At 39.8% G+C, this 27,558-nt stretch overlaps 1 protein-coding gene across 4 annotated transcripts; it reads left to right on the top strand.

The window, feature by feature from the left end:
* Window positions 1-510: 510 nt before the first annotated feature.
* SNRK (SNF related kinase) lies at window positions 511-27,311 on the top strand. Of its 4 annotated transcripts, none has more exons than XM_053410580.1 (7): window positions 511-827; window positions 5,196-5,341; window positions 7,506-8,194; window positions 16,713-16,854; window positions 18,079-18,291; window positions 19,924-20,058; window positions 23,080-27,311. In XM_053410580.1, the coding sequence occupies exons 3-7, from the start codon at window positions 7,606-7,608 to the stop codon at window positions 24,296-24,298; spliced, it is 2,298 nt and encodes a 765-aa protein (XP_053266555.1). In that variant the 5' UTR covers window positions 511-827; window positions 5,196-5,341; window positions 7,506-7,605; the 3' UTR covers window positions 24,299-27,311. The 4 variants fall into 4 exon arrangements, with proteins under 4 accessions (XP_053266555.1, XP_053266556.1, XP_053266558.1 ...); XM_053410581.1 differs by having other exon boundaries at window positions 511-850; XM_053410582.1 differs by lacking the exon at window positions 511-827 and adding an exon at window positions 882-1,116.
* Window positions 27,312-27,558: the final 247 nt, after the last annotated feature.

Below are 27,558 nucleotides of genomic sequence, written 5' to 3'. Positions count from 1 at the left end.
CTGAGGTAAGTTTAACCTGTTTAACTTTTGTACCCTTTAAATTAATAATAATAATCCTTTAAATTATAATAAATTTAATAAAATTATTATTATTATTATTATTATTATTATTATTATTGCTTCCAACAAATAGGAAAGCATAATAGAGGCGGGCTGTGGATTCCCCCCTTCCCCCTGATTTTTGCCCTTTTTTGTAAACCGCTTTGATTTTATTTATTTTTAACCAAGCGGCGTACAAATGCAAATAAACAAATGAACGCAGTTGCTTCGGGAGCATCCTAGCAACGCTTCCGGAGGCACCTGGGTACTGGCAGCTTACTAGCCAGGCCACGGCCGTCCTCGTTCCCCTCAGCCCCGCCCCCGGCCGCCCTCCAATCCGAGGCGACGACGCTAGGCCCTTATTGGCCGGCTCCTCCCTCCTCCTCCTCCCTCCCTCCCGCCGCACCTTCCGCGCACGCGCAGCAGCGGCCTCTTTCTCTTTCGCCTCTTTCCCCTCCCCGCCGACGGAGAGCGCGAGCCGCGGTTGGTCGCGGTGACGTCGCGGGAACGCGGCGGAGGTCCGTTGGGTCTGTGTGTGCGCGAGCGCGAGCGCGCGCTCGGGAGCGAGCCTCCCTCACAGGACGAGAGCGGCGCGAGCCGCAGGAGGAGGAGAAGACCGTTTCCGTCCGCTCGTTCGCTCAGGCGGAGGCCGCTCGCCTCGCCCCTCCGGCGCGTGTGGTACCTTCGCTGAGGAGGAGAAGCCGAAGAAGAAGCCGCCGCCGCTGTCCATGCGGCGCTGGGGAAGGGAGCCGAGGGCCGCGGCCGGCGGCCGGCGCCGACGCCCGGGAGTAAGTTGCTGAGGGGCGCCGAGGTATGAGGCGCTGGGGCCGCGCCGCTCTCCTCAGGAAAAGGAATGGACGCAGAAGGCCCAGCCCCGCGGTTTTGGGTCCCCGCGGAGCCCCGTCCGCCCTCCGTGTCTCCGTCTCCATCGCATCCGCGCGCGCCCTCCGTGCGACAGGTTGGGGGAAGGGGCGTGAGTGCGCGTGCGCGAAAGATGGAGCGCTGCGTGTGCGTGTTTCATGTGCACGTCTGAACGGCGAGCGGAGAAAGAGAGAGAGTGGCGGGATGGAGTATCAGGTACGCTGGAGGGAGGCGGCGGCGAGGCTTGGCAATGCTACGCATCCGGCATTTCCACCTCCTTGCCAAGCCGCTTCTGGAAAGCAGGCTGGAGCTGAGTTCAAAACACCCCCCTCCCTCCTTTCTTGGACGTCGCCAGCGCTCTTCTTTTTCCCTCCCTTCCCCTCCAAATCCCCTGCAGTATCGAGGAGAGCGAGCAGATCCCTGGATCCCTCCTCACGGCTATATATTCCTCAGGCTTACGGGGTGGCCGAGAAGTTCTTGCACCCGAGCTGCAGACCTGTTTGGTGGTGGTTGGTTGGGGGTGGGGATGACGGTGCATCTTATTTCTGCAAGCCGGAGACGGAGCCAACAGGTTTGTCCGGAGCGTTTAATGTGGCCGCCTCCCCCCCCCCCCCGATGCTGCAGAGTGTATCTGCCACAAAGGAAAGAGCTTGGCATCCTTTCCCTCCCCCCGTGGAAGGGCTTTTTTGCATCGGGTTGTCATGCCGAAAACACATTATGGCATTGATGATCTCTTTGGCAAACAGCCATTTTTTCTAAGCTGTATCAACTTCTGCTTTATATGCCAACACAGGCACCAAAGCTGTGGGGGTTTTGTTGTTTAAAATACGTTTCTCCCCTCTTGGGCTGTTAGCAGTAACGGAGCAGGTAGGTAGAAAGACATGGTATTTGTCTCACTGAGAATGATTATAGCACTGAATGGTTGAAAGGAAAACCACTGTATTGACCAGAATGATGGAAATTTACCATGATTAATTTCAGTAAGGTCCTTTATCAGTATGTGCAATATTATGAATTGTTTTGTTATTAATGCCTTGTTTCTTGAGTAGACCCTGGAAGTACTGTATGGAAGCCACTTTGGGAGGGGAGTATCATTAGAAGGCAGCATTGAAATCTTTTAAATAAATAAATTGAAGGAGAAGCTTCATGTGGCTTGTATTTTGAAGCTTGCTGTTATATATTTAGGGACTGGAAATAATCTATTTGGCTACTAAGGTAGTTAGAGCTTTAAATATGGCTTTGCTACAGTCTGCTAGTATAGATATGAATTCTTTTTAAAGAATGTGAGTCCAGATCTGTTTAAAGCCTGCCCTCTAGTGCAGCCACTCTTACTCATTTAGGCTGCTGTGTTTATATGGCAGTTTTTGGGAATTCATAACAATAGATAATTGGTGTAGAAAATGAGAAAAGGCAAGAGTTTTGAAGTATGCATTTTCAATTCCTTTCCCAAGCTATAGAAAACACGTAGAAAGTCTCCACTAAGGAAACACACTGATGAGTATTAAAATTGGATAAGTTTTGCATCATTTGCCACTAATATTGTTGCCCCATGGAGTAAGATGAATAGTGATGATGCATTGTCATTTTTCACATTGATAATTTCTCCCAGAAATGTACATTTTTGCTTTTTGTGTGACATATTCAATGGTTATCATACAGTATCTAAAGAGAAGAAATGTAACCATGCATTTTGTACACTGCTTGTTTTTGTAGAGTACCTGATGAAGGTATTGAACTGGAAGAACTGGAACAGCTATTGGTTGAAATAATGCCTGAATGGTTGAACAAATTCCTTTTAGTTCCCCAGATAAATAAATGCCAATATAGCTTTAGTGATATAGAATTTTGTTTAATAGAAGATTTAGAGCCACAGTTAACTTTACTGAAATGTTTAGGCAACCAGGTCATACTTCCTAATTAAATCTACTGACTAGAAAAAAAGGCACCCATCACTGATATTTTAAAGGGATAAGTAGAGATTGCAGTAGTGTCCTTTCTTTGAGTCAGTCTGGAATGCTCAGAAATCACTTTTTGACAAGGGGCTTTGTGTTCTGATAATTCCACTAGCTCTTCTGCACTGGAATTTAATTTTATCAGCTTGCACCTCTGGCCTTCCAGTGCTCTAGAAACAATATCTGTATGCCTGTTTGCACCACTATTTCATACCATGCTCTCTGTTGTGCCTGATGTCACCTTTATATCTTTCGTTGCTTATTTCACACAAGCGCAAGAGAGAGGTACCTTCATGGTATTCTTTCTCCCCATTCCCAAATTCATTTCACAGTTCTGTTTCCCATTGTATTGTCTCCATCCTGCATTATTTGGGGTTGGATACTTAAGTTATTAGAGAGACTTTATGGGGCAGGTCATTTGTCTTCCGCCTTTCTGTGAAATGATGGTGAGTAAGATGTACAAGATCATATTGTGCACAATAAAAGAATGCCTTAACAAGCACTTAAGGTGCCTAATAATGTTTGACACACACATGCCTTTGTGTATTTTTTATTAACATTGAAATTGCATAAAACCTGTAGAGCAAGCTTCTAATTAAGCAGTTGCCTGTGGTAAACTTCCAAGTGACGGGGTAAAATGTGCTTCTTCCAAAACCTTTGTGCTACTGCTTGTCCCCTATGCACACTGCTGTAATACACTGCTTTGTTACCCTACTTGTTGAAACTTAGGACTTCACCAAGTGACTTTCTGGTCCCCCTTGTTCTTTCTCACAATTAAGGAAGAGGGCAATACTTTTAACCCACCTTTTAAAGACCTGATTTTGTTGGTGTACCTGTTCAATTGTACACTTGTTCTGTGGAAATAGGTTGCAGAGTCATCTCCGTGTATAAAAGTAATGCAAAAATTCATTCAATACAGCTTATTGGATTTTCTGTATGAAGTGCTTTGAAGACACTTTAAATGGGTCAAGGCTTGGGAGCAGGACAATAGAAGATGACAGTAGTTTTGAGATTTTCTTTCTTTAATAGTTCCATTCACACAGTTCATCTAGATAATGTCACAACAAAATGTGGGGTGGATCCAGTTAGTGAATTCATGGTTTGAAACAACAGTCTAAAACAGATGTGATGCAGGAATTCTGTGGTTGGAATTTTTGGCTTTATTTAAAAAGACTCAGTGGGGGATTTGGGTCAGGGTTGTGACACTTGAGTTGTGTGTTTAACCCTTTCCTCTGTATCATTTGAACCCTATCTGAATTGACCCCTTGGTTCTTTATCCCTGAGGGGTGAATTGGCAGGTACTTTAGGAGGGGAAGCCAGATGAAGAAAAAGTGTAGATGGAAAACAGTTGAGTCCATCCCGCATCACTGCAAGTCATGATCAAAGTCCCTTCTCCCCCCCCCCCCCATGACTTGTTAATACTTTGTAAAACTATGAGGGATCCTAACCATATATTTCCCATGCCACATCTGTTTGGTGCTGACATCTTACTAAGAATTTTGAGTAATGGCAGGAATAAGTTGTACATGGTAGATATACAGAACTTGTCACACATCATGAAGAAGTTATCCATTGTGTGTTTGCAGCTGATTATTTAGCCTGATTCTGCAGTGAGGTTACTCAGACTTTATTATCATTCACAATATACTAGAAAAAGAAATTAGTAAAGGCAAAAATGCCATTATAAGAGAAATTTTGTACCAGTTGTACAAATACAAGTTAGTGGATCACAATTTTTTACTAGTCCACCTGCCCATGTATACAAGTGTAAGCAGCTTGTAGCTCTTGTAAATGACTCATTTTCTACCAACTTGCAAAAAAGCTCTCCTTTCTGTTCATCTAGAGGCAGTTATTATGCACCATAGGTGGGTGTAGTAGTGGTATATCTTAAGATTAGAAAATGTGCCAGAACTAAGGACTGTTAACCTTGCAAATTTTCTATCTTTGGTTGATTACTGCTTCTTTTTGGAACCGTCACGCAAAGCAACTGTAATATTTAAACCTAATATTGCATCAACTGAAGTCAGACACCATGTCCCATAATTCTTCAAAGCATTAAAACAGTACTTGGAAGACAGCAATATAGAAAACTACTGTAGGTGTATTAAACTTTAAAGGTTTGTACAGGCTGAGTGTTGGGATAAGCTCCTGAATTCATCCATGATATTTATTACTCAGGATGTCAACATTTGACCCACTCTTTTTATTGGTCCATTTGATCTTTGGGGTGGTAGTCTATGCGCACAATAAATACCACTGAGTTCTGTGAGATTTATGCACACATTTGATTGTATGTTAGCTATATAATTCCTGAAGAGAACTTAAGTATTTTTTCCCCCTTAGGGAATAAGGGAAGAAGAATGCGAATCTTTCCTCAGAACTGGATATGGAAGTATCAGCAGATGAATCTATGGAAAACATGAGGAAAAATTGAAACTACATGAGCAAAGCATAGATAAGATGATACCTTTGGAGAGGGCAGTACCATGGTTGGTAGATTTCATTTCTGATTTATTCAAATGTAGTTTTTTTAAAATTACTTCACTGCAGTGCTTGTGAAATTCCTCTGGAGGTATTGCAGTTATATCATGATTTCCAAGCAGTTTTGCTAGTGTAACAATATTATGCTTTACATTTTGATTTTACAAAATGTGCACAATGGATTGATTTGGATTTTTTGCTAAGGCATGTTTTAGGCTTATATGAGAGCAAACTGAAATATACCTTCAGTTTCATTACACACCCCTTCTCTAGTGAGGCCGTGTGAAGCAGTATGGATGCATTCACCTCTATTTTAGATTAGCTGCAACTTGTTGTTTTGTCTGAACCTGAATAAACTGTACCTTGAATAAACTGTACCTCAAACCAGTTTATGAAACTGGCTTGTTTCAACTAACTATAGTTTAGATTAACCAAAGGTAGAGTTCAGATGGCCTGCTAAACTGTTATATAAAACAGTAACTCCTGATCTCTTCATGGTCATGCTAAAGGGGAAAGTATGCAGATTTGAGGCTCGCTGCAGTTTATTCTCATAATGGTAAACCATGGTTTCATATTGTGTCCGAATGCAGTCCATATGTCATGAAATGTGTATGCATGTTTTTTGACTGCTCCCTTAATACATTCAACTGAGATCCTTTCCTGTTTGCTGAGCTCTTGTATTGTAATGAGGAATTAGTAAAGAAAGCATGCATATATACTTTTAAATAAAAATGTACTGTGAATGAATTTTATATTCTGGTATCAAGAATACAAAAAAGAGAGATTTTTTTCCAAATGATATCCCTGTATTTGCAGGTTAAGGGTGCTTACAGTGGTTGGGAACAAGCATTTTCTGTGAAGAGACTCTGCACTTCCATGGAGTTCTGAAAGTTGTACACTAACATATTAGAAACATGGAATTATAGAATTCGAAGAAACATTGGGAATGATTTGGAAAAGTGAGGCTAGAGTTTTAAATGCAATGCCATTAATTGCTACTGACAGTGATGTTGAGGACGTTCATTGAAAAAAAAAGTGTTTTTAAATAAGCCTGGAAAATTGAATGACTGCCAGCAGAACTAGCCAATACTACTTGTGACGGTTATACACTCTAGACATGATTGTGGCCCACACACTCTGTACATTGGAAAGTCACATTGTGGTGTTTCATTACCAAGGAGGGCCTTGTACAGCATTGTAAAATGATTACCATAGACAGACAGATGCTGGCTCTTGCAGAAATATATTAGAGGTATAGTTAGCCATGCAACATCAAGAGTCATTTTTTAGTGAAATCACTTTTGATGTAGCTGCTGTGCTTGGAAAAACTAGAGTTAGTTTCTTCCAAGGTTTTCTCAGATGTTGAAGTATACTTGAATTCTTGAAGTATAAGTACCTATTGTTTGGTTGGAAGATACCCAAAGTTTCATACATCTTAATGCATGGATGAACTATATTTTCCCATTTCCAATCAGATGGCACTAGCCCTATAGAGCGATCATTATTTTCCTCCAACTCTCAGCATTAGAGCTTTCCTAAAACTTCATTTGCACATTGCCTGTAGCATCACCTCCATATAATGTGATGAATTATATGATTGCATATCATACTGATGACATTTTTACTTTGCAGATGCTTCACTAGCATAGTACATAACCACATGGGTCAAGCATGTAGATGTTGCTTGAAGCAACTATTGAGGTGGTGGTAACTACATGGTATTTTTTATTTTGAATGGTCTAATTGTATGTTAGGTACCACAGATCTTAATGTTATGCTGCCCTCATTAAATAATGAATGGCAATACTGTATGTGAATAATGTCTTTGCTTAGATTAGCTTACAGCAGTTTCATCATTCTTCCCATTTAATGCATATTTTAGGCACAGGCAGTCCCAGGAAGAAATCCTTTTTTTGGTATTCTTTTTTTCTTCATTCCTGAAATAAATTTGTACTTATGTACTGAACTAACTACTCTGAAGTGCTTTGCAAAACTCTACAGCATATCTTATACGTTTTTAGAGTTTAGACACAGCTATTCCAATTCTCCTACAAGAAAGTATTTTTAAACCTGTTTTCTGGACCAAAGGCCAGCTTTTAGAGTAGGTGAAATCTTATTCTTCTTATCTTAAGTAAATGTATATTCTATAAAAAAATTCTTTTTGACTTCTAGGTACGTTTGGCAGTGAAAATGGGTTGTGCATCTGTTTCAAATACTTTCATATGAGAAGACAAAATTTTTAAAAAGTTTCAGCATTACTACTTCAAGCAGTATGGCTGGTTTCAAGCGAGGGTATGATGGAAAAATTGCTGGACTGTATGATTTGGATAAAACCCTGGGGAGAGGGCATTTTGCTGTGGTCAAACTTGCCAGACACGTTTTTACAGGTGAAAAAGTAGCGGTGAAAGTTATTGACAAGACCAAGCTAGATACTCTAGCAACAGGACATCTATTCCAAGAAGTTAGATGCATGAAACTAGTGCAGCATCCTAATATTGTTCGCCTGTATGAAGTTATTGACACCCAGACCAAACTTTACCTAATCTTGGAACTTGGTGATGGAGGAGATATGTTTGATTACATCATGAAACACGAAGAAGGGCTTAACGAAGATCTGGCAAAGAAGTACTTTGCTCAGATTGTTCATGCTATATCCTACTGCCATAAACTGCATGTAGTTCACAGAGACTTAAAACCGGAGAATGTTGTCTTCTTTGAAAAACAAGGACTTGTGAAATTGACTGATTTTGGCTTCAGCAACAAATTCCAGCCTGGGAAAAAACTCACAACAAGTTGTGGTTCTCTTGCATATTCTGCTCCAGAAATTCTACTTGGTGATGAGTATGATGCACCTGCAGTAGGTAAGTCAATGAATTAAGAGCAAACTAAAGTCACTTTTATTGCATAAAATATTTTGTTTCAGAGCAAGCTGCCATTGGAAGTAAATATTTAGAAATACAGTAGGAAGATGAAAGTCCGCAAAGGTCCCTGTGTAGCTCTTCATTATGCTGTTTATGTTTTAACATACTATCTAGTCCAGTGCCTTCTAGTTTGGAGTTGATGCAGTTAGGCTTGTTGGTAGTTTTTTGGATAGGAGTATTTGTGCATCCTTGATAATGAACATGGTTTGTTTGGAGAAATTTACACTAGAAATACAAGTGCCCGAAGGTTTCCAGCTAGAACTAAGAGATCTAAATTATGACAAGCTATACTAAAGGAAGGGCTGTGGTTTAGTGGTAGAGCCCATGCATGAAAATCTCCCAGGTTCAATCCTTGGCATCTCCAGATAGCGCTGGGAAAAATGCCCATAAGTCAGTGTAGACCATATTGAGCATGTGAATACTGACAGCAATTTATCAAGTGGTGTACATACAGCCACATTTGCTCTCATGATGCAGAGAATTGCCACATATCTGCGTTTCCTATCAGTATTAGGAACATAGTTAGGCTTTCTTGTTCATAGCAGTAGCACAGAGTGTTTGGTAAATGGTCTCCTGTATTCATCCAGTGTCTTCTCAAATAAATGTTTGTTTCCCCCTCAAACTGTGATACTTCCTTTTATGAACAGGATAACATCAAATACACGAGGATGATATTGGACAGCTGTAATCATTTCAGTGGATGCAAGAATTGGCAGTCAATGCCTGCAGGGAGTGTATTCTCAAGTTATCACAATCTGTTGGCACCCTATAGTTGTAACGTAGGAACATATTTATAAGCCTTGTGTTATATGAAGAAAATACGTTAAGCAGGGTGCCCAAGGCAGGGTTGTTTCTGACAAGTAAATGTCCATTTGATGTCACTAAATGTGTTTGCCCTAAGATACATAAGAGGTGCTTCAGATCTCTGCTAGTGACTTTAGAAAACAGAATTAGATGTTGATCAGGCCTGAAAACACCAGAATACCACCGGGGGGGGGTGGTTGTACACCTGACATTCAGTGTCCTTCACGTGGCTATGCAATAGGCTAATTTCATATAGTAACTGAATTATATTAGATAATTGTTTGTTCTAATTGATGTTTTCCTAGTATTTCTCAGCTAACTTCTGAAGATGCAGGAAATGGATAGGCTTCTTGAAATTCTGTTTGTTTGTTTTTTGTTCCCATTGGTGTCAATGTGTGGGTTGGCAGGAGCCAACTAGAGAAATGTAAATGAAATTAAGCACAGTGATGAAACTAAGCCTAGTTCATTATAGATGCCCATAACTTCCATTGACTTCTTGCTGGACCTGTATTGGGAGGTTCATGAGAAACTAATTTGTACATTTCCAAGTTAATTGCGTGTTTCTGTGCACATGCATGCAGAAAATGTAGATGAGCAGCATATCAATATTTCTTCATAAAAACATTTATGATAAATGCTGGATTTGTGAATATTTAACTTGCCTGTATAAATCCCAAACAGGACTTACTTGCTAGAAAGGGAAATATCAGTTGAGTCATGACGCGTTACAGCTTGATTGAATAAGGATTAAGATACATTTAAGGCTTTTCCTTTTAGATATTTCTGCTGGTGCATGTCTGCGTCAGCATTTACTGTTACATTGTTTAAAACAATGTAGCCCCTATGTACATGTGAGAATTCATTCTGAAGGTCCATTCTTAACCTGAAACTGTTCTTAAACTGAGGTACCACTTTAGCTAATGGGGGCCTCCTGCTGCCGTCGCGTGATTTCTGTTCTCATCCTGAAGCAAAGTTCTTAACCCAAGGTACTATTTCTGGGTTAGCGGAGTCCGTAACCTGAAGCATCTGTAACCCGAGGTACCACTGTATGTGGGGAAAGTACAGTACAACCGATGGCTCTTTCCGGTTTTATCCTTGTGGAGGCGGTGGTGTGAACAGAGTACATTTTACAGCAAACAGTGTTGGGACATATTTATCAGAGCTTCTGGTTAGATGAATGTGGGATGCCTCCAAATAGAAATATATTTACTTTTCTCTAGAACCAAAGAGTAAAAACATATAAGGGATGTATGTAGGCGTGTTGATCTATTAGAAGAAAATATAAAAATCACAGTAACATAATAGGACCAATTAAAATGTCTCAAAACAGTAAACAAACTTTTGCGTTTTCCTGGGGGAAGGGGAGAGACAGCTGGACATGTTGGAGCCCAAAAGACTGCAGTTTGTAAGATTCTTTAAATGAAACACCAATGGCATTGAAGCAGATTAATACCTTCTAGATGTAAAATGATTTCTGGATGCAGAGGCTGCTGGCACAAACACCAGTGGCCGTTCCCCCAGATTTTGGAGATATAAAATCTGACATTTACTCAAATCTTTCTCCCACAAAGATGGAAACAGAGGTCCCTTGTAAGGGAGAGAGCCGACATACATTTTACATTGGTAAAGATTGATAGAAGCCAATTTGGGTAATATACATAGTGATTAGAAGCCATTACCTTTTATCTGAAGAGGAGACTTGGGTTTGGGAGTTATGTGCTTCTGCTTCCAATTTTGGATGCTATTGAATCATTTGCTTAACATCAGCCTCAAGAGCCAAGCCATTTGCTTAATTTTCAGCCTGGAGAACTCAGCACTGGAGAACTCCAGTGAGCCTGGAGAACTCACTATTTTTTTCTATTCTAGTTGCTCCTTATTAAGGCATTGCCCTGCTGTAAATTTTGAACTTAGGAAGGGTGAGGCACCTGCATGAACTGTTTATAATTGGGTGCGTAAATTATGCAGGAAGAATTTAGGTGTTTTAATTATATCTTAGTGTAATTTACTACGTTGACTAGTTAGCTAGATGTCTAACATTCTAAACTTCCATGTGGAAATGGTTATTCTGCACTTGTCTCAGGCTCTTTCTTCAGCAGTAAAGGAATAAAAGTTACCAGTTACTCCAGTTTGACTCCATCCCTGTTTCCTCTTGCTGTGTTGTAGCATTATTTTCATTCTAGTTTTAGTCTCTAAGGGCATTGGTCTTCAACTGATAGATCATTGTATGTTTGAAGACCAATGCCCTTAGAGACTAAAACTAACACGAAAATAATGCTACAACACAGCAAGAGGAAACAGGGGTGGAGCTAAGGGTGCAGCTTCATTTGTTTGTTTTAAAGAAAAATAGAAGAGGAAAAAGAATAGAGATGCTTATATGGTAGCAAATTAGAAGTTGATTTTTAAAAAAATAGATGCGGCTTCAAATTTTGAAAATTTGATTATTGCTTTTTACTAGGTAGTTAAAAAAGGTAGTTTTCTCTTTGGGAAGGATTGACTTTTGGGTTGGTTAAAAAGACATTGCATTGCCTTTCAGCCTTACCTCATACAGCTATGTTACTTTGTATATCTTCTATATCAGCACAGGTCCTTGGAACACTATGGAATGGGGGTAGATGTAGAATGATTTTTTGGGGGGGGGAATAGCTTGGTCATTTCCTTGATAGGAGGTAGGACATATCAGTACCTAGAGTTAAATGTTTGTACCCTTCTGCAAATAGATACTTTTTATTAGCACATTGGCTCTACATCAAGTAGTCAATCACTGTACTAATCAACAAACCATAAATGGAAGTTTAAGAGTTCAAACATAGTTTATTGAAAGCCAGAGAGATAACAGCAAGAGTCTCTCTCTCTCTCTCTCTCTCTCTCTCTCTCTCTCTCTCTCTCTCTCTCTAAGTGAGCTCCAAATATGAGCCTTTACAATTGTGTGATGGTCTTCTGTAATTAGATTCTTTAAGAAAAACAGGACCTTTAGGAATATGTACCATATTTTTCCATCTATAAGACACCCCCCAATTTTTGACATTATTTTTAGGGGGAAAACCTAGTCTTATACACGGAAAAATACGGTATTTATTGGGATTTTTTTACCCTGCTCTTAAGCCCAAAAGGCTTCAATATAAACAAGGTTCCTGCCTTCAGAGTTACAATCTAAAAAACACCGCATAAAGAAGGAGATGAGGAGAGAAGAACAAGGGCACTCAGGAGCTGTTTCTTAAAAGTTAACAAAGTGGTTTATATACTGATCAGCCACAATGGAAACTAGGAGGCAAACTGGTCTCAGCAAAAGTGATCAGAGTGTGCTTTCCTATATCTCACTCTTGCTGCAGTCTGATGGAGTAAATGCTGCTAGCAGCATTCAAAACTGGGAAAGAAAAGCAAGACTCCACACAGCACCTTGAACCTGGGTTGTAGGGCGCCAAAACAGTTTCTAGTCACCTTTGAAGCTCCTGCAGTCAATCAGAATTTGTGGAAGCCACGTCGGACGTTTGGGTTCCAAAGAACGTTCGCAAACCAGAACAATCACTTCCAGGTTTGCAGTGTTTGGGAGCCGAAACGTTCGATTTGCAAGGCGTTGGACTTCCGAGGTACGACTATACAGATAATTCATTCAGATTTTCTGTAGTTTCCTTATGTTCCTTTCAGCACACCTCATCACTTCTTCATCCATTGTTCAAGTGCCTACCTAGTTTGTGTCTTGCTTTTTTAAGACAGTAGCTTAAGTTTTGTGCATCTAATTTATTTAAAGACATTATGATTGTCGATCTGAATGTTTTTAGTGATGTGCACCTCAAATTCTTTTTAGGCACCCTTTATTGTCTGCTTGTGTTCAAATTTGTGTTCCATATTATCATTTGGGCAAAACCTCAGTTTTCTGAGTGAAGCATTCTTGCTTCTAATAGCTTCCTTGGCGCTTGTTTCTTTAACAACATTGGCATCCTTGGATTTAGTGGTATCTTTTCCGATAAACTGAATACATTCTAGCTGAGCAATTGTTGTGGCTTTGTGGGAAGATTTTATCCTCTTGACTTACCCTTTCAACTTTGTTTAATTGGCCAATCTATGGCCTTTTAAACTGTGTGCGCGCACGGGGGGGAGGGGTATTGTTTGCTGCTGTGGTATGCATTTCTTAGATAGGGGCAGTATATAAATTTAATAAATAATAATAGTAATCTTTAAAATGAGGAGACTTGTAAAATATTACTATTCTGAAGTCAAATGTGATTATGTTGGATTTTTTGGCAATTGAATACTTATGCGTGTTGGATTTTATAGCATTGTGGTCACTAGTTCCAGTTGGTTTCAACAGTGTTTGAACTTCTACCAGGTCCTGAGCCGCATCCATAGTTTTTCCTCCTTTGGTGGATTCCATGACCGACTGTTCCAGGGCACTATATTGAGGCTAATGAAAAATGCATATTTTTGTGTGACCAGAATATGCATCTAGCAGTCTCTGTGATTACAATTGAAGGCATCCGTTACTATGTTTCCTGATTTTCACCCTCCATCTCAAGATCACTGTGAGCATTTTGGTCAGTGAAGTATCAGTATGTCCTTAGTACAGTCAAACCTCTGTTCCTGAATGGCTCTGTTTTGGAACGTTTTGGCTCCCAAATGCTCCTGTTTTCGAACATTTTCCAGAAGCTGAACATCTGATGCAGCTTCTGCATGAATGCAGGAAGCTCTTGCAACCAATCGGAAGCCGTGCCTCAGTTGTCGAACATTTTGGAAGTTAAACGGGCTTCCAGAATGGATTACATTCAACAACCGAGGTTTGACTGTACTGAATTACTTCTGGAGCTTGGTATTGCCACCCACAGCAATTTTTTGGAGGGGTGTATCTACTCCATTTAAGATTTATAGTTTGTATGCCAAAGAGCACATAATCAGTAGTCCTGTCAGAATTATTTTCACCCTCATCCTCTAGGTATGATACACTCCGAATAGGATGCTATCCAGCTTCTTTCAGCTTTTCTCCAGGATTAAGTTCAAAAATTGGTGGGCAACCTCTGACATCAAGCATTGGATCCTAGCCAATTGCTGCATTAAATTACATTAAGTTCATTTAGAGATTCCAGAGTGTGTGTGGATATTTCATGCATCCAGAAGCATAATTTGAGTACAGAACTTTCAATTACGAAAATAAATGAGACAGCGGGCCTCAAGCTTTGTACGTGTATCAGAGCCCCATAAAACTTTTGATCTGAAGCGATTGTTCAAGTCACATAGAATGAATCTTGTTGGGACAACTATAAACTCAGTTCCATTGCTTTGGCAGCAGAGAAAGGAATGAAAAATAAGAGATACAGTGGTACCTTGGTTGTTGAATGGCTTGGCTCCCAAACAAATCGGCTCCCAAACACCACAAACCCGGAAGTGTGTGTTCCAGTTTGTGAACGTTTTTCAGAAGCCGAACGTCTTCCGCACCTTCTGCTTGAGTGCAGGAAGCTCCTGCAGCCAATTGGAAGCCGTGCCTTGGTTTTTGAACCATTTCGAGAGTTGAAATAACTCCCGGAATGGATTAAGTTTGACAACCAAGGTATTTGGTTCTACGTTCAGTCCAAAATTGGTGCTACCACACTAAATTGCTTAACTTCTCTGAATTCATAAGAAAGTTGTGCCTTGTTTCCTGTCAACACAACCTTTTTATGATAACATCTTGAATTTCTTGTCATCCCGTCATTGTGTGTGACTTTTTTTAGTGCAACTCATTTCCTGAACTGTACCTGCACTGTCATCAGTGGCATAACAGTAAACCGAACTTGCAGGCCAAGCGCTCTGTAGCAACAGCACAGACAGGAAATCCTCTCCAAACCAGAAAGGAAGGGGGCAAGAAAGAGTGAGAACATCATCACAGTGGATTGCTGGGGTGGCGTAGACCGTGGGAAAGACATTGTGTAAAAGTGTAGTTGAAACTGTTGAGCCTGATCTGTAGTTGTCTGTCTCTACTGCTTTAATACTGATTTTATGTGAAAATGACATTTTGAATCATTTAAGTAATTATTGCAGTTTAAAATTTGGATAACCTCACTTCCCAAAATGTAAGACTCAAACCTTTCCATTGTTCAGTTCAGCACAACATTGTAATAGGCTAACAAAATGAAATGGTGTAACAGGTGTTTATTATACCAGTTCAGATTAAAATCAGCAATTATTTTGGGTTTACATAAAGCCCACAGCCCCCTTGCTCAGGCTTTGTGAACTACTTGTGGGTCATGACCCACAGGTTGCAAAACACTGTTTTAGAGACTTAGAAATTGAGAAGGCAAGCATCTGCTGTGATGCTGGAATTGCTTCAAAACGCCTTAGAAATACGGTGTGATTATCAGCTTCTGTAAACCATGAAGATCTGGTCTCACAAGGAGCAATTTCTGAATGTTTTAGGCCTTCACTATGAGATTTGTGGCCTAATATTTTTGTGTGGAGTATTTTTGTGTGAGAAAAGCTGTCCTTTTTTTGCCTGTATATGTAAATACAAGCCAAGTCTTGGTGCTGTCTCCTCACTAGATTTGAGATGAGCATGGCAGGGGCAGTCAGTGACGTGGCTTGGTTTCCATGGCAGTGACTTGATGTTATGTAAGGAAGTTGCATATACACTGGCTGGTTGTCATGGTTCTAAGAATCGTACTCAAACAGCTCTTTCTCAATCGGATTTTTTCAGTAACATTGAAGGTACACAGGTGCTGACCAACAACACTTAACACATTCTTATTTGTGTGTCTGTCACAATTCATATAGCCCGCTAGTCCTTAAGAACAGCGTCCTATTTTGAGAGAAGGAATTTATTTTTAAAACCACAGAATGTCCCTGCACAGTTCTCATTCAGATCCTCTTCCTGAACATATTTTGTGCAATTCTAAATCCACTTTTTAGGGAAACAAACATTGATTCTTGCTAACAGTGCTTTTTCACTTGACGTCGTTCCAGATTTTTTGTGAAGATATGCTGCCAGGCTATTTACATAGGCTAGCAACAAATAGAAAAGCTTAAAAAAACAAAACACCAACTGCTTCTAATGTTGGGAGTTCTTAAAATGACCGTTAAGTTCCCAAGGGAAATGGGACGGTACCTGGAAACAAAATCTTGCTTACTTTAGACTTGATGGCTAGCAACAGGGGTATAAACAATGTTGTTTGCATTTCCTCCTATTGTATTCTTTCCTGTACAAACTTTGCTCTTAAATTAGTATGGTAAAATTGTGATGATTTTCAAGCTGTTTGTTGTTTTAAATGCTTTAGCAGTTTTCCATGATACCCATTTTCAACCAATAGTTGATTTTTAAATTTTTTTTTTAGGTTAGTGTGTTGCATGCAGGGCACAATAAAGACGTGTTTATATATATAAACAAAGGTGAATAATTTATCCGGGGAGAGGGGGCAATAGTATCTAAAAAATTTAAATCTGCACCCACCAAGGTAATAACTGGCAGCATTGCTGAATATAATCTTCACATTTCCACTATTTATTTCAGTGAGCATATGAAGCTGCATTTCATCTTTCTGTGTATAAGGCATTTGTGGTATTATGCTGCTCAGTTTTGAACAATTAAAATGTTGGTTCAAATTAACTATGATAGGAAACTAATTTCCCCCCCTGTGCCGGTTGCAATAGGTTGTTGTTTTTCAAGTACAATATTTTTTAAATCTTGTTACAGATATATGGAGCCTGGGAGTTATCCTTTATATGTTGGTATGCGGGCAGCCACCATTCCAAGAAGCAAATGACAGCGAAACTTTGACAATGATCATGGACTGTAAATACACGGTGCCATCACGTGTGTCCAAAGAATGTAAAGAGTAAGTGAAACGTTGAACATAGTGTATTGAAATTAAAATCGTAACACTAACCATTCAGTATAGAACCAATGTGGTGATTGGTTAGGACTAGCACAGGGTTAGGTCCCAGGTAATCCCAGCTCATCCATTATTCTCACTTCAGGACTGTGGTCCAGGAACTATTCTTTCAACCCTCACAGGGTTGTCATGATAATGAAATAGAAGAACCATATATATTACCTTGAGCTCCCTAGATAAATATGAAGTTTTTCTTCATTTTTTAAATGGTTTGCTTCTTTAAACATCACCCTTTATCACATTCATTAAATGTTTGCATGTTGATGCTCTACAGGAGAGGGGTAACTTATTCGAAGCTGAGGTCCAAACGGGAAATATTAACTTGATGGTTGCTTTGAAGCTGTGCATATCTACTTTCATCAGTGTGATGGATGCAAAGTCTATGTACAGATAAGAAACATTTTCAAAGCTAAAGGAATACCTTCTCTCCCTTTACCATTTTCATTGCCAAAGCCCACAAAGCCCTCCTGTCAGCAGTACTTGGCTGCTGTTGTCAGTTGAAGAATACATTGATAACTGGAAATGTGAAATCCTGTAAACTATTTTTTATTGAGTGATTTTCTATATTCACATGGCCCATTGTAGAATAGTAATTTGTTAATAAAACAGAAGACTGTTTAAGTACTCAAGTCTATTCAATAAACATTGTGAAGTCTGTTGGAGCTGGGGGGAAATAATTTGTTTTTTAATTGCAATTCTGGTTTTAGTAATTTTGATTGCTTTTTATGATTTGACACTTGCTTAACACAAGTCCATAGCCATTTTGTGACTTCTGTAGACAGGTAAAAAAACCTAAAAAGTGGAAAGTAATCCCAAAAACAATTCTACCTTGTCATAATTCTATGACTGCTTCAGAGCCCCTTAGTTGCAGTTTTAATTTTGTCTTGTCCTTCAACTGTATGCATTGTTTTGTTTTTATTTTTTCCATACCTCTGTTTGTATTATGTATGTGTAAGGAGCATCAAGAGAGACATGGAAACAGTCACGGTAGATAAGCTAGTTTGCCATCTAAACAAGCAAGCAGACATCCATACTTTCAAATTTGTTTGTAGATGTGTGTAGAAACTAACTTTTAAACTTGGGGAATGACACCCTTTGGGTGCTTGGGGAACATTTTCCTACTGTGATGGTGCTAACATACTTATAGAGCTGTATCTTTGTTCCCAGTTTAATCACACGAATGTTACAAAGAGACCCAAAACGAAGGGCATCTTTGGAAGAAATTGAAAACCATCCCTGGCTACAAGGAGTTGATCCATCGCCTGCAACCAAATATAATATTCCTTTGGTTTCATACAAAAATCTATCCGAGGAAGAGCACAACAGCATCATACAGCGAATGGTTCTGGGAGACATCGCAGACAGAGATACCATAGTAGAGTAAGCCACCCTTTTCTGTCGTGTTTACATTCCAGGATTGCAATTCCAATTTTGTTGTTACACAACAATTTTCTGTATAGAGCACAAGAAAATCTTTTTCTGGATCAGGTGCATGTCACCTTAGCCCAGTGTTCTGTTTCCAGCCATAAAAGTAAAGCTGAAGGCAACCAACTTGCCCTGATTTATGCCCACTGGTATTCAGAGGAATATTTTCAGATGCAAGATTTATCAAGCTTTTGTATGTATCTTTGTAAGCTAAAGTGGCCCACGACAAATTAATTCATTTACAGAACATGTCAAAATATCAATAACTTTTTGGAAATAAGTTACCAAGTCTGGCCAAAGAGGAGCCCTGTGTAAAGCCCAATAATCAAATTGTCATTCATATTCTATTCAGTAGCTTGAGTTTTCTTTCTTCCTCGGTCTCTGGGCAATGGCCTTAGCAGCAGTTTCCTTTTCTCCCATATCTAGTTGATTGGGGATGGAGAGTATGCAGCAGCAGGCCAGAGAGTGAGGCACCCTGGTTATGACATGCACCTTGTTCAGTCATGTCCTGTTCTTTATGCACTAGTATCTGGCTCCCAACATCCTTAGCCATGCTAAGGAAACACTGGGTTATGGGGGGTGTAGGGTGTTGCTTAAAGGAGTAGGTATTTCCACTATGTGGCTTCTTCCTAGTGTAAACCGCTTTTAAATTTTATGTTTGGTTGTAACCCAAACATTAACTTTATATGTTCAGCTGCTGAATAGTTCAAGTGGCAATGTTGGAGACAGGCCCAATACAGAAGCCACCGAGTTAACAAGTGGATGCTTTAAAACAGTTGAAACAGGAATTTGTATCTGCTAAGAAGCCTGCTGTTAATGCCTAATGACTAAATAGATGAACACATTGTCCGTTTGGCTATGGAAGATCCTTGATCAGTGGCAGATTTAAATGTAACATATCGCCTGTTTGCAAATTGATTTTATTTTGGTGCTTTGCCTCTCTCCCCTGTGTAGTGCTAGGCAGTGGCTAGCTGGCAACAATGCTCCCGTGAGCTGAGTTGGGGGAGAATGTGAGGAAAGTCCATGCTATTAAATGAGACTGCTCTCCTGCTTTCAAGGCAAGCACTTGATAAAGTCTCAGTCAACACTGACAAAGTTTGTTTCCCTGGGTTTGCCTCTCCCTGCAGTGAGAGGTCATTGCAGGGAGGCAGTGGAGACACTCCCAGCCTCCTAATCTCAGTAATCATAGTCACAAATGTATGTATCAGGAGCTTAGACTGGAAGAAGAGAATTCCTTTGTTTGAGCAGACTATCTGTAAAAGTAAAGTATAGTTATATCTGACAGCTGCAAAAGGTTACTGAAGCATAGACTGGCATTCAGTAAATTACTGTGATTGGGGAAAATCTATTCAGCTTTTGGTTGCTTTCCTTAATATAGCCTAGTTTGATTATTGAACTTGCCACATTAGGTTGTCCAGTTCTTAATAAACTAAAAGCTATTCGTCAATATGTCAAAAGACTAATTTCTACTTATAGGCACTGTTCAGTATTTGCTTTGAGGTGCATTGTAAGCAGTGCTGGCTGCATGTCCAGTTTCAGAAAACTGTTGATGTATGATGTGTTCCATTTTAATTTTATTTCCCCCAGGGCTCTGGAAACCAACAAATACAATCACATCACTGCTACCTACTTCTTACTAGCAGAGCGGATTCTAAGAGAGAAGCAGGAGAAAGAAATACAAACCAGATCAGCAAGCCCAAGCAATATCAAAGCTCAGTTTAGGTAATAATTTAAAGTACTCAAATTGTACTAAATTTAAGAGTTTTAATCATACATTCTTTAAAAGGGCCCACCTTTTTGATAATTTTAAATAGATTGTCATGCTACTGTGGTGTATCATTGCCAAAATACTGTGTGCTCTACAGCTTCTGCACAGCTAAGTTGGTAATTTTGAAGGCATTTTGCGGCTGAAGGTTGTTAACTGTTCTGCAGGTTGGGATCTGGAAGCTTATTCACCAGCAGCACAGCCACAGAATTGGTTCCATGGAGAAATGTTTGTTTTCTTTTCTCCTGTCATGCTGAAGTCGCCATTCTTAGCCTTTCTATCATTGAATTCACAACCCAGGGTAATGTTAGGTAAGGAATATCTGAGTTCATGCTTGCCCCAGTGCAGGCCACAACTGTAACACAGAACGAATCAGCCACTTTGTGGTGGTGGTGTTGCAGAGTCTGCACCCTATTCCAACAGGCAGAATTTCCCATGAAGAATGAGAGCTCAGAGAGAGATGGAAATCGGTGCATCCCATTCCTGTTAGATCAGATATGGAGACTTGTGTCCCTGTAGATGGTGAGGGACTACAATGTCCATCACCCCACCCATTGGCCATGCCAGCTGGGACTAAGAAAAGTTGGGAGTGTGGAGGACAACTACATGTGTCTAGCTCAGCTTTGTCTAACCTGACTTGGCAGGAGCTCTCCGCCATCTTGGACAGAGATCCTTCAAGCTTTCCCTGTTAAAGATCATCAGACCAGGAATGCCATGGATTGAGCATAGCACATGCATGAGAAAGTGTGTGCTCTACCACTGAGTTATAGAACTTAGCAATATCGTGGCTCTGTCAGGAACTGTAAATGGGAAGTTACTGCTGAAGCCCATACCAAAGTTCCATTGGTGAGCTTGTGGGAAAGGAGTAGGTAGTTAAAAAAATAAATTGCCTAGAAAGTTGTATTTTCAGAAACGGAATAGTTAAAGAAGCTGAAAGGTATAATTAGGAAGATCCCTTCAGGAAGGCAGAACTATTTAAAACCACTGCAATAGAGACTAAAATAAAATGTAAACTGCAAATGAGAAGAAACACAAACAAGTCCAGAAATATGTCACTGTGTTTAAAAAGCTCCATCAGAGAGTATATGAAAGGCAGGAGGCCTTATTTTAAGAAATTGAAGTCTTGTCAAAAGGAAGACAATAAACAGCAAAAGTTCATGTGCCCTGCCTTCTGTGTGCTTTTAAATGTTAGGACTGGCCACACTTCTGCCTTTGTGATGATAGCATCCTTTCTGCCTATATTTGCTCTGTTAATTTTTAAAAAAACAACTACATTGGAGCAAATAACTACAATTTGGGGGGGGGGTGATTTTTAGAAGGAAAACCATAAACGAAGGATAACCCTTGTCCTGCAGTCCCAAACTAGTTTTAGTTGTGTTCGGGATGAGGGCAGGAGAGAGATTATGTTGCCAATTGTAAGCATGGAAATATTTAAGTGTGTTTAAAATTGCATCTAGTTTGACTCCAATATTGCAGCTGCCAACCTTTGCACACTTGGGAGTAAGGCATGTTTTGCTAAAGTGGGAGATATTCATTCTGAATATGCTTTGACGAGGCTGCATGGATACAAATTCTGGAAAACCACACTTGAAATTGACAGGCAAGAAAAGTAATTGGACAGATAGTTTTTTAGCTTAGTTGTTAAATGCATCAGTCAGAAGTGATGTAGGATATAAAAAGTTTAAATACATTACTAGGAGAAAAATTTCAGCAAAGCTGATTATGTGTAATATAAATGTATGATTACCACAACCATGGAAGCTTGGACTGGAAATGTACTACTCCACAAACATATGTATTTTCAAGGATTATTTGATACCTGGGTCTCACTCTGTGTGCAAGGGGACACTGGGATATCTGCTGTGCACTTTGTTAAGTGACTTTGTGCATTTGGCTCTTATTGGCCTGATTTCTAGCTATTTTTTTGATCTGCCAGCCTGCAACTGTTATGAACAATTTCTTTGAAAGTCTCTGGCATTCATGGCAATAGCTTTGGAACCTGCTTTTAAAATTTTGATTTGCCTTGCCAGTATTACTTTGGCATATTCAGAGCAGCAAAGAATGTCTGTTCCTGTCTTAACTTTGCTTCATCTAAAACCAAGAATGTCTTCATAACTTCAGTAAAAATTGTGCCTTTTAAAAAAGTGGACTTGTTTGTATTCTATGCCACTTATCAGATAGTGACTTCTTGAAATCTTTTTTTTAAGGTTGAGCAGCATAAAATGATATACACTTTAATATTTTTTAAAAAGCAGATGGAAATGCCATTGAAAAGAACTGCATCTTTCCATTCAAAAAGGCATTTACCAGGGCAGCTACAAATTCAAAAAGACTGGAATCCTGTAATCTTGGGCGTGGGCATGCTTATTAGAATTTTCTGCTTTTTCCCTTTACACAGCAGACTGCCATACCAGATCACAAATTACTTTTTGAAAATACTTCAATAAATAATAATAATAATTATTATTATTAATTATTCTACCCCCGCCCATCTGGCTGGGTTTCCCCAGCCACTCTGGGCAGCTTTCAACAGAACATTACAAACAGAATAAAACTTCAAACATTTAAAACTTCCCTAAACAGGGCTGCCTTCACATGTCTTCTAAAAGTCAGATAGTTGCTTATTTCCTTGACATCTGAGGAGAGGACATTCCGCACGGCGGCACTACTACCAAGAAGGCCCTCTGCCTGGTTCCCTGTAACATCACTTCTCACAGGGAGGGAACCCCCAGAGAGGCTTGCCACTGGCTGCTGCTGCTGCTGCTATTGCTAGAGAAACCTCAACCCAAAGATACATCAGTTGTGCAGAACTAATTGGTAAGATCTCTGGATATTGGCCAATATGTACAAATTTAATTCTTTGCCTGCTTGGTAAATTTTAAAATCACCTTACATTTTTTCAAGTTACAGTGAGAGGAGCTTTGCTTTTAAAACTTTTACTAAAATCCTTTGTTTCCTCTTTTTTGCACCTCTCTTAGGCAGTCATGGCCAACCAAAATCGATGTTCCTCAAGACTTGGAAGATGACCTTACAGCTTCTCCTCTCTCGCATGGAGGCGTTCCTCAGTCTCCAGCTCGCAGTGCTGAAAATGTTCTTAATGGTCACCGGAGCAAGGCACTTAATGATTCATCAAAGAAGGAGGACATTCCTGAATTAGCAGGACCAGCACTTTCCGTCGTTCCTTCGGTGAGCTTAAAACCTACAACTAGCGGTCGGAAGTGCTTGTTTAGGGTGGAAGAAGACGAGGAGGAGGACGAAGAAGATAAAAAACCAGTCTCCCTTTCAACCCAAGTGGTCCTGCGCCGCAAGCCTTCCGTTACAAACCGTCTGACTTCCCGGAAAAGCGCCCCGGTCCTGAATCAGATCTTTGAGGAAGGGGAGTCAGACGACGAGTTTGACATGGATGAGAACTTGCCCCCCAAACTTAGCCGTCTAAAAATGAACATTGCTTCGCCAAGCACCGTGCACAAGCGCTACCACCGAAGGAAAAGCCAGGGTCGGGGATCGAGCTGCAGCAGCTCAGAAACAAGCGACGACGACTCCGAAAGCAGGCGGCGTCTCGATAAAGACAGCGGGTTTACTTACTCCTGGCACAGACGGGATAGTAGTGAGGGACCTCCCGGCAATCAGGGAGACGGCAGCGGACAAGGAAAACCAAGCAATGGAAACGGAGGAGTAGACAAAACGAGCCCTGGCGACAACAACAAAGGGGGCGGAAGTCCTTCCAGTAGTTCTAGTGGAAGCACGAATAACAATTCGGGTTCCACTCGCAGGTGCGCTGGATCTGGAAATTCAATGCAGTTGTCTTCAAGAAGCGCGGGCGACCTGGTGGAAAGCCTCAAATTAATGAGCCTCTGCTTAGGTTCACAGATTCACAGTAGCACTAAATACATTATTGATCCGCAAAACACCATCTCATTTTCCAGCGTCAAGGTACAGGAGAAATCCACGTGGAAGATGTGCATAAGTTCCTCTGGGAATGCAAATCCAGCTTCGTCCTTGGGCAGTATAAAATTCTTTTCTGATCAGATGTCAGACACTGCAAACGAATTAGAACGGATAAAGAGCAAGAACTTGAAAAATAACGTGCTCCAACTACCTCTGTGTGAAAAGACTATATCTGTGAATATTCAGCGAAACCCGAAGGAGGGATTGCTGTGTACCGCTGGCCAAGCTACTTGCTGTCACGTTGTTTGACAGTAATCAGACTTAACTCATTCTACTTGACATCACCAATCTTCCTTTTCTGCGCTGTGAATACTTTATTTCACTGAAACCCTTCATTGTCATTGTCTTAATATTTTTAAATGAGCTTTGAGCAGTAATTTATTACATTTTAATTTAGTTTGCTTGAAATGACAATGCATGATTTTGTGCATGCTGCTAGCCAACAAATTTTTTTTTGTTCCCAACGATAACAGGATTTGTGTACTTTTTTACATTTATAATTTTACTATAGAAAATCTGGATTACAGTAAGGCTTGTGTCCGAATCCAGTGTAAATGAAGCACTTAGTAGTTTCACATTCTGCACTTAAATGAGAGAGAGAGAGAGCGCTTTTGTTTCTTTGTGAAATGTCCAATCTTGTTCTGATCTTCTGTGTTTCCTAAACTATGTGAGATGTGGCATAATTCTGTGTGTTTGCAACAGAACCAAAGCAATAATGTTTTGATGCTGAAAACTTCTGTGAGCTTTCAGATTTCCAAGGCTTGTACAAAGCAAGGATGCACTGAGAATTTAAGAGATCTTGAACTATAATTTTTATCCCCACATCTCTTTTGTCTTAAACTATAATATACAGGAGGTGGTGGCTGAAGATCTTGGTTTGTTACAGACAAGATGGGGGGGAAAATAGTTAAGGCAGCTTCCCCCGAGAAAAATTATACATGCAGACAATCTTTTAAAAACTCTATTACAAAGGAAAATAATAAAGTCATCTGCTTGGAGTATTTTTTAAAAAACAAGCTAAGGGAGAACACATCTGTTACTAGAGTCTATTATCATGGCAGTTGTTGGGTACAGTGCAAGACTATTTAAATTGGACCAATTTGTGTGACTTTTGAGAGGTCTTTTCCAGTAAGCTAGTTCCTGTAAATTAACTAGCCATAAGCATAGTAAAAGGCTTAACAAAGTTTCCTCTTCCTGTCTTTCACTCCACAGCATTTTGAAGCCTGCTCTCAATATTATTGATTACCTGAAGGATGTAACTGAGCATCTTAATTCCACATTTCCATTATTTCCATGTAAACAAATGAACAGGCCAATCAAGATGGGTGTCCGTGTAGTGTGGGATATATCAAAAGTGCTCCAAAATGCAGCATTGTATCCAGTCATCTAAACCAATTGTTTAAGTGAATTTAGGTAGAGCAGAAAACAGTTGCTAGAATTTGAATAGGAGGTCTGTTCAGATCAGGAAGGATCTTATTGGGAGTGCATTAACATTGTGCATCCTAAATACACTCCACAGATCTCAAAACGTGCCATGTACTGCAAATTTCTAGATTTTTTTCCCCCCAATATAAAATTTAGTTTGGGGTATAACAGTCTTGTTTATTTCCCTTCCATAACTCTCTCTCCAAATTGAGTCAGACAACACAAGTTGCATGGATCAATTTCTTTTTACATTCTGCACAGCTCTTAGTTTTTCTCTTTTTTTAACCCCTTGCTACTGAGATGTCAGCAGATAAATAGGCTGGCATTTTTAATGTACAAAAGGAAACTTTTGACCAGGTGAACTTGTTTGAACTTTTATCTAGAATAAAATATATTGCAGATTCCCAATTTTGGGAAGGACGAGAATGTTATTTTTTCAAGCTCTGTGCGCTGGGTCTTCAAAGCAATGCTGGTAAGTATTGATGGTATTATGTAGCAACAACCCAGGCAGGCACTGATTAAGAGACTTTACACAGTTTAGTATCTAAATGCTAGCAAAATGGTCAAGTAGAATGCATTTCATTTACCTTATAGACTGTAGAGCACCAAAGAACTGTTTTTGGTTATGATACATTCACGTTTGCTTTTTTTAGTGTGGCAAAGGATGCAATCCAAAGCATATTTACAAGGAAGTAAATCCCAGTGTGTTCAGCATGGCTTACTTTCAAGTAAACATGTTCAGAATTAGGCTGCAAATCTCAATCGTGCAGCCTATTTTATTATCAAGCTTAGGAGGGGAATATATTTTCCCAGCAAAACAAGTTACGAATGAAACACTGCTTTAGTTTTATTTTTTAAGCTTATGTTGCAATGTAGTTTTAAAACATCCTATCATACATGTATGATATCTACACAGTTGAAAGCTACAAGAACAGGCATGCCGGCGAAGCCATAGCGCATATTTCTTTGAAATTTTCTTAAGCAGGGATCTTACAAAGGGCCAGAAATATGGACAGTTCACAGATGACGGTGAACAGAGCATCTATATAAAAAGTAGGAGAAAGTTTATAAAGGGCATTGGCAATAAACTGTTGCAGCTTTTTATTTTCAAGTCTTGTAAATATTCTTTCCACACGTTATGTACAGCCTTGGAATGGCACCTTTTGACTAATCCCAGACGTTTTTTCATTCCCTCTGTTTTTTATATACAAATGTGTATATACGGTGCTCACTTTAGAACAGCAGTGTTGACCATTTATGCTGCATAGCTGTAACATAGCCTTATTTAGTTGTGTATGGTTGGTTGAACCTCTGGGTGTACAGATGTTAGCTTGAGTGTTGTCTTTTTAATCCATTTATTCACCGGTGAATGATTGTGCATGTGTTGTATGTTGTATTACGTCATGTTAAAAGGAGGGAGAGAATAACCACTACATTGAAATATATTGGACCAAACTATTATAGAACAAGTAACAGTTTCTTGTACCCCTTAAATCTGTCTTACAAGTTGCATATAGTCAACGTAGCATATAAATTAAATATTGTGGAAAGCAACTAGTCTTGTATTTTTCTGTATGTGTATATAATGTACCTCTAGCAACTTTATCTGTATTTAAGATGTGACAATCTTGACACAGAATTTTACAATTAGTAAAACAAAGCAGAATAAAATGGAGAAAAGCTACGTGTATTAGGGGGAGGGTACAGAAATACCAGTTGATCCTTGTCAATTGCTTCCAGCGATGTTTGGCTTTCTTCATTGTATAAACATTCATGGTGTGTGACAAATGAAAAAAAAATCCAGTTAATAAAAACGACCTCTTGATTGGTGCATAAATGATGTCCATGTCAACTTTATACGCTCTCTGGCCCTGAGGACACCAGAAGCTGATGTAGTGTGACTTTTTGTCAGAAGTAAAAAACAGTATTACATTTAGAGTGGCTCTCTATGCGGTCACGCATTGGAAACTGTACACGTGCAGGAAAACATATGGCAACTTCTGAAGTTTTCCAAAAAGCATGAGACACACTCGCGCTAGCTCTTGTATCTACCACTCATGTGAACAGGAAGTGTCTTGTTCTTT

The sequence above is a fragment of the Podarcis raffonei genome, chromosome 12, assembly GCF_027172205.1.
Source record: "Podarcis raffonei isolate rPodRaf1 chromosome 12, rPodRaf1.pri, whole genome shotgun sequence".
In the NCBI taxonomy this organism is placed as follows: domain Eukaryota; kingdom Metazoa; phylum Chordata; class Lepidosauria; order Squamata; family Lacertidae; genus Podarcis; species Podarcis raffonei.
Note: the sequence above shows the minus strand (reverse complement) of the source record. Positions and strands in the feature narration are given on the sequence as shown.